The 8,234-nt window shown below is 42.8% G+C and overlaps 1 protein-coding gene across 1 annotated transcript in view; it reads left to right on the top strand.

The window, feature by feature from the left end:
- Positions 1-8,234, top strand: part of FNDC3B (fibronectin type III domain containing 3B) — a 297,291-nt gene that overhangs the window by 149,005 nt on the left and 140,052 nt on the right. The window contains exons 4-5 of the mRNA XM_018553783.1: positions 2,807-2,883; positions 7,586-7,826. Of these exons, the coding sequence (XP_018409285.1) occupies positions 2,807-2,883; positions 7,586-7,826 (318 nt within the window). The remainder of the gene's footprint in view (positions 1-2,806; positions 2,884-7,585; positions 7,827-8,234) is intronic.

Here is an 8,234-nt window from a genome sequence, read left to right as displayed (position 1 = left end):
ATGCTGAGCATGTTCGGCCGACCCGAAGCCATGTGAAGCAAGCCGATGTACGGCTGATTTCAGCCAATGTACGGCTGAAATCAGCCGTACCAGCCTGAAGTGAATAGCTGAACAGTGTTCGGCTCACTTCACTTCAGGTCGGTCATTCACTCGGCTGCCTAAGGCAGCTTAGTGAATAGACCCCATAGTTGAATGGCATGCCTCTCTATGTAGTGTTCTGCAAAAGGGCAGGTTGAGGGGAGTCCTTTGATGCCCAGGAAGCTAACATCGTTAACTCATTGTTTCAGCAGGCCCTATAGGCAGGGTTCCAGCTTGAGATATGACGGTGGGTCTGGTATATGCAAGATCGCTGGTGGCTGTTGTAACAAGCAGGCACACGCACTTTCTATGGTGTCATGTATGGGTCAGTAAGATTGATCATTACCCATGAATGATGAAGTAGCTACCTAAGAGCCCTCACGGGCAGGGCCCTCCTTACCATTTTGTGTTGATTTGTATTGTGATTGTAATGTCTTCCTTATATTGTAAAGCACTGCACAAACTTGGCGCTATATAAATCCTGTATAATAATAATAAGAGGCAGCAATTGTTCTGCGTTGTCCAGAATTGGTGTCACCAAGAATCTGTCCTGACTCTCATCTCCTTGAGCATGGTAGTTAGATCCTCTGCGGCACCACAAAAGCCATAGAAATTTATTTCAGAATTTCTTTAGCTTCCGTGGAGCTGAATTTCTTCTGTATGATTTCTCCACGTACCTGCCATTGTGGAGACTCACGCTGTTAAAGACTCATGCAGCAAGCAAAGTTCAACTGTCATATAAAATGAATGTGCCTCATCTTTGAGATGTCATCAAGGAGGGAGTTGTCATTGAAAACTACCTGTTGTGTGAGGTGACAAGTGGAGCGTCACTGTACTGTATACACTGAGTGGCCAGATTATTACGACCACCCCATCAGTACTTTGTTGGGCCACGAGATAACTCCACGAGATGACTTCGTTGGGCTGCCTCGTGACTCCATGAGATGTTGAAAGGTGATGCGAGGAATCTGACACTGAACTGTTGCCCTTCTGTTGTCTTGTACAAGTCTTGCCACTCTCCGTTCTGCCCTAACATTGACTAGTCGCTGACGGCCACAATTCGCACGTTCAGACCCAGATTTTCGGCTGACAGTCCAGTCTTTAAACACTTTAACAATGAGCCCCTCTTGAACATTTAACGAATTCTGCTGTTTTGCTGATACTCGCTTCATGACTCGCGCCAACAATCATCCCACATTTAAAGGCTGTTAAATCGCGTTGTTTACCCATATCTTTAGAAAAAAATCACTTCTACTGTCGTGGTAAACAACCTGCTTCCCTATTAATAATGGTCTGGCCCTCTAGCAACTTCAGCGCGAAATTATAGCTAATTATAGCTAATTTGCCTACAAACGTCAGGTGGTCATAATAAACTGGCCACTCAGTGTAAGTATAGATGCTCTCGTCCTTAGTGGCAATATTAACACTACATTGTAACGCAATGTAAATATATCTCAAGTTTGAGGCAGTGGCAATGTAGTAATACGTCTATACCTTTTTTTTGTTTAGCAGTATTATTTGTTTAGGAATATTAACTATGTGTATATACCCATAACCAATATGTTGGATACTGTTGAACCACCCATTTGTGTCCTTTTATTTCAGGAACAGCAGAGCAAAGGTCAACTTACTATGTATCCCTTCTTGTTAGATCCTTCTGCTTTTGCACCATCCATAGTGTCAAAATAAATCAAAACCACAGTAATAGTGAGGCCCAGCTGTAATGGTCGATCCATGTAGCTGACTCCAAGAACCTCCTCGCTGCTGAAGTCCCAGAGATCTGTATTTTTTCACTTTTTCAACCACTCTTCTGACTATCAAAAGTCATCTGCTGGGTCATCACTGGTGCTATTTTTAAAAATGCATCACTGCTCACATTCAGCTTGATTTGCAGATTTGTATTCATTACAGGGATCTAGGGAACTCCTGTTGTATCAAATGGACATCTGTTCATTGGAGATGATTAAGAATTTTCCAGGAGCAGTACACCCAATATTGATCACAGACACATTACTGCTACTCGTCATTCACAGACAAATACATTTGCCACCGTCACATTCAGAGTCATAAACTCCACGCATGTTGTCAACGAATATGCAGCAGATATGAACGCATCTAGGCAGGCAAATTTTGCCTGAATTCAATGCAGCTTTATAAAATGTAAATCAAATACCATGTGGTAGCGTTAATTAGCCCTTGTTCTGTGGTTTTGGTCAGTCACATCCTGACATCCTAAACTACGAAATGATGCAGACATCATTTTTTCCAAACCTTTTCAGTCAATATTTATTTATTTTTTATTTTCAATTATACCTCACATTTCTAATAGCATTAAAAGCATTTGAAAAAACAGAAGAAGGCTTTAAAACTCTAGGAAAATCATGGCTGAGGACTTCTTTATCCATATGCTATATTTCTTGCTTAGTAATGCTACTGAGAATGGTCTTGGCAAATCAGTCCTAAATACTTGTCTCCGTATATAAATTGTACATGTTTCTCAACTTTCTGGAATATTTTGTGCCAAAATATATTGCATCAGCGTGGTTTTCTTAGAAAATGTTAGACCATCTAAGGCTTTACTTTGATTTTGTGTACTTATTTTAGTTTAAGTCAATATTAATTTTGCCTTATAATATCACATTAAATTTGGCATATGCTCTGTATAGTTTTATATTCTGTCCAAGTTTAAACTTTCATATATTAATGTTAATATTTTGTTTTGGCTTAGGTCCTGCAGAAGTTCCAATGATGTCTCCAAATGGGTCCATCCCTCCAATACATGTGCCTCCTGGTTACATCTCACAGGTACAAGCACCCACTAACATTTGTAATGTCAAACTTCAGAAATTACATGGGGCGTAAAGTAAATATTGCAGTATGCCTTACATGGAGTTTTTTGGGTACACTTGAGTGGTTCTTGGCAGTACTAATTCGTCAGCACAGGTTGTCTTTAAAGTTAAACTCTAGGCCACCAGCTAAATACACAATTGAACTGTATATGAGCATGTCCAGTCAGTTCTGAGATTTACATAGCCCAGGCAGGCAGTGCAGCCAGGTTGGGGACTTTATTTTAATGCACTTAAGCAATGCAGATTAGTTACCTCTCTGCCCACAGTCTGTTAGACATAGGGGTCTATTCACTAAGCTGCCGAAGGCAGACGAGTGAATGACCGATCTGAAGTGAAGTGAGCCGAACACTGTTCGGCTATTCGCTGCAGGCTGGTACGGCTGATTTCAGCCGTACATCGGCTGAAATCAGCCGTACATCGGCTTGCTTCGGGTCGGCCGAACATGCTCAGCATGTTCGGCCGACCCGAAGTGCAGAAGGAGTTCGACTCAGCCGATCCAACATCTGGATCGGCTGAGCCGAACCTCCGGCAGGCTTCTCACTGCTGTTCGGGCTATTCTTAAAGATGCCGAACAGCAGTGAGTGAATAGCCGAATGCCGCTGAGGCCTCAGAGGGCAGAACAGAAAAAGAGTGAAAAAAGTAAAAAAAAGTAAATAGAAAACTAGCATTGTACCCGCCCTCTGCTGATGGACCTGATGGGGAACTGCTAAGTGTTTCTCTCCTTGGCGGCTGGGAGCAGGAGACTCCCGGGCCGCCAGGGAGAGTTAGCTGTTTCTAGATAAGTGTCCCTGTTTAGCAGGTAACCAGGGGCGCTGATCTCTCTGCAAGTGGCCGGAGCCAGCCGTAAGATCACGGCTGGCTCCGCCCAGCTGTCAGATGCACATGCGTTCGGCTCGGCTGAGCCGCTCGGCCATGATCGGGAGCTGTACGGGCTATTGTGAATAGCCCGTACAGCACCCCTTCGGTTCTACTGAACCCGAAGGGGTCCCGGGGCCGAAGCTAGCCGAAGGATTGGCCGAAGCTACGGCCAGATCCTTCGGCAGCTTCGTGAATAGACCCCATAGAAATAGCTGCAGCACACCAAAGTCATCCATCTCTTTTCTCCTTCTGTCAGCATGTCCTTGGTCAGCACATGTGCCCGTAACAGAGCCTGGCTCAGAGTATTGACCCTCCCTCTCCTTGTCCTATTGCTAATGTGTAAGAATTTCAGGACAGATTAGATATGTGATATACAGATTAGATCAGATACGTGATAAAGCATATCTAAATCTGAGTGCATAAATGTAGTATATACATTTTTTTCATGAGTTCATTGGGCCATTTCTAAACTATTAGGTGGGTGATATTGTGTGCCTCAGACAGCAGGAGGTGCTTCTACACCAATCAGCCATAACATTATGACCACCCGCCTAATATTAACCACCTCCCGTCCATGGCCGTTCCTGAACGGCCGGACGGGAGTCTGGTAGGAGCGGGAGGGCGTCTTAAGACGTCCTGCCCCTCCCCTCACTCATGCACGGCGCTCAGCGCGCACACAAGTGGGGAACTGTTAGCAATGTAAACAGCCATCGATGGCTGTTTACATTGAAGCGATCGGGCATCTCTAGAGACGCCCGATCGCTTGCAGTAGCTGCTGGTGTGCGCCCCCTCTATACCATTGTCGCCGCCGCCTCCTCGCTGCCGATCCCGAGATCCGCTGCGCCTGGTGCCGATTGTCAGTGGAGATCAAAGGGAGTTCAGTACACAATCTACCTTTGATCTCTTCTCGGTCCCCGAATGCAGGAAGTGATGTATAATACATTATTTCCTGCATTCAGTGTCGCTCTCCGGTTACAGATGTCGGTGAGAAGCTGATGAAGCAGATATCTGCTTCATCAGCTTCTCTGGGGTCCCTAGGTGACATGGGTCTTAGAGACCCCTGATGTCTCCATAAAGAGGACCTCTTATGTGAATTGGCTATCAAAGTCCCCCGCCAACGCGCGCAAGCGACGATTCCGTCTATTGTGCCGCAAGTGTTACCTATTGCTGCGAACGTCGGAATGAAAGCAATTTTAGGGCCATTAATTACTGATAGCATTAAACTGATGAGTGGTAAAAGCTTTTAAAGCGTCGCCTATGGCCAATTTTGGGTGTGGTTGCTTTCTGCAATTTCGCGGGTGCACCTAATTTTAAAGATTGACATGTTTGGGGTCTATTTACCCGACGTGACCCCGTATTTTATATTTTACCAAAAAATTGGGGGTCATAATAAATGTTTCATAACATTTCATATGGAAAAAGTTTTGTGTTTTTTTAAACAAAATTGAGGCTACTTTTTTTGTTATATAGTACAGTTGTGATTAAATACCACCAAAAGAAAGCTCTATCTGTCCCCACAAAAATGGTATAAAATTAATTTCAGTACAGCATTGCATGGCTCAATAAATGTCAGTCAAAGTACTGCAGCGCTGAATACTGAAAAATGGCCTGGTCTTCAAGTGGTTAAGTAGGTTCCCCTTTGCTGCCAAAACAGCCCTGACCCATCAAGCCATGGACTCCATCTGACCTCTGAAGGTATGCTGTGGTATCTGGCACCAAGCCACCAGTAGCAGACCCTTTAAGTCCTGTGAGTTGTGAGGTGGAACCTTCATAGATTGGACTTGTTTCTCCACATGAATGGCAGGACCTTAAGTTGCCCAGCAGAACATTGCCCAAAGCATCACACTACCTCCGCCAGCTTGCCTATTTAGCATAGTGCATCCTGATACCATCACTTTCTTAGGTAAGAGACACACATGCACCTGGCCACCCACATGATGTATAAGAAAGTGTGATCCCGTTCTAATGCTCATGTGCCCACTTTTGGCTGTGGAGCTGGGTCAGCATGGGTCCCCTGACTGGTCTGCAGCTATGTAGCCCCATGCCTAGCAAGCTACAATGCACTGTGTGTTTAGACACCTTTCTATGGAAACAAGTATTAACTTTTTCAGCAATTTGAGCTACATAGCTCTTTTAGTGGATCGAACTACACAGGCCTGCCTTCCCTCCCCACGTGCATCAATGAGCCATGGCTGTGCATGACCCTGATCCGGTTCACCGTTTTTTTTTCCTTGGACCACTTTTGGTACATCCTTACCACTGCAGACCAAAAACATCCCACAAGAGCTGCAGTTTTGGAGTTGCTCTGACTCATTCGTCTAGCCATCACAATTTGGACCTTGTCAAAGTCTCTCAATACTTTACGCTTGCCCATTTTGTTCTGCTTCCAACACATCAGCTTAAGGGACAAAAATGTTCACTTGCTGGCTAATAATAAGGGTTATTCACTTCACCTTTCAATGGCCATAATGTTATAGGTGATTGGTGTATATGCAAAGGGAGATTTTGATTGTTGGCAAGTTTCCTTGTAAGAGAGTCTCAACCTTCAATCAGAAAAAGTAGCGGAAGGATCCAAAGTACTGTGTGCCATTGTCGACATTGAAAGAAGATTGCTTGATACTTACCTAGTTTCATTCTCAAGGGAGATATCTGTCAGTCTGTGGCCAGCCATACACTGCATCTGTTAGTGGCTACAGAAAAGCTCTGGTAGGCTTGTTGGCTATGCCTTTGCTTCCTGTTATCAGCCTAACATTGCAATGTGTGGCTAGGTGTTTGTGAGAGTCGAGAAACAACACCTCTTCTGCAGGTGTGAATGGCAGAGAAATCTGTTATCCCTGCGTCAGGCTGTACTGGATCAAACCGAAGAATATATAATGATATATTTTCTTTCTGTTTTGCTGGCACCTCTAAGTACATTTTAATAGTTTCAGTAACATTTGGTTAATATTTTATGAAGATAAAATGCATTTATTCATGTTATTTACTGCCTGTAAATGAAATATGTGACTTGCATGCCTGGGTCATAACTGTCTGTAGTCATAGTAACTAATGGTGGCCTTTTAATTTTAAAAGCAAATCTATATATGGCATTTCCTTGTGTAAAGGTCTGGTTTGTTCAGACTGAAACATTATATAAATGCCTAACAATTAGTGTCAACATAAGCCTGTGGTAGTATATTGCAATCAGTCAGGTTTCAGTTTAGTGACTGGATCAACTGAGAAATTATGTTGCCATGTGTAATTGCACCTAGACATAGTTATACATTTTGAATTTCTTTAAAAAATATATATATTTCAGATTTTATTTTTCCAATACTATTTTTATAATACAAAGACACGCATTATCAAACATGTAATATACAGCTCAAAAACAGCCATTAGCGAGCCGTTCCAACAAACATTGGCACAGGTTGGAGATAAACATGTTTGAGCAAAAATAAGAAGAAACAAAAGGGGCTAAGCATTGACATTAGATCACATTATGATCCATCACAGTTATCCAGTGGACCCAAAGGGGGTCAAATGTCCACATATAATTTCGAAGGAAATATGTATGCTTCTAAAATGCAATAGACATACTTAATTCTTGTAGCCATTTCCCCTTTAAGAGGGGACATGGAGGAGACCCATTTTTTAGCTAAAATCCTGCGGGCAGTAAATATTAATCTATGAGCCAAAGATGCATATTTATTTTGCATTTCTTTAAGAAATATGTTTGTATGTCATCTCTTTTTTGTTATCCTTTTGTTTTTCTGAGTGATTTTTTGTGGGACTGTTTCCTTATTATTTTTCTTCTATAGGTTATAGAAGACAACACAGGAGTTCGACGTGTAGTGGTTACACCACAGTCCCCAGACTGTTACCCTCCCAGCTATCCATCCGCCATCTCTCCAACTCATCATTTACCTCCATACCTTGCACACCATCCGCATTTCCTACACAACTCACATAATCCGTTTTATCCGCCAGTCACAGGCCCGGGCGATATACCTCCACAGTTCTATCCACATCATCTTCCTCCCACAATCTATGGAGAGCAAGGTAAATTGTTTGGTTTTAAAATTAATTCTGTGCTGAAAATATATGTTTACAACACTTTTCTTTTAAACGAAGTGGTCCAAGTGTTAAAATGTTTATTTTACATAGAAAAGCATTTTTTTTTTTAAGTACCAGTTGTTGAGGCTGAATTCCCACCAATATACAATAAAGAGTGTACTTATATTTTAGTGGTATGGCTGTTTTTTTTTAAAGAAAAAATCACTGTAACATCATCAAAGGATTTCCAAATCACCTAGGATTTGTGGGAAGTAATGGGAGGGATCTGGAGTGCATCCTGTGTGTCCTCCTGTACACGCTGGACTGTAATCCAGACTACAACAGTCAAGAATCCTCTGCCTGCTAGCAGCCTGTATGCCGGATGTTGGGAGTAGCTAGTTTGGGCAGATGCAC

The sequence above is a fragment of the Nanorana parkeri genome, unplaced genomic scaffold (genome assembly GCF_000935625.1).
Source record: "Nanorana parkeri isolate BGI_ZX_2015 unplaced genomic scaffold, ASM93562v1 scaffold129, whole genome shotgun sequence".
Taxonomy (NCBI): Eukaryota; Metazoa; Chordata; class Amphibia; order Anura; family Dicroglossidae; genus Nanorana; species Nanorana parkeri.
The sequence above is the reverse complement of the archived record's forward strand: the minus strand, read 5'-3'. Positions and strand labels throughout refer to the sequence as shown.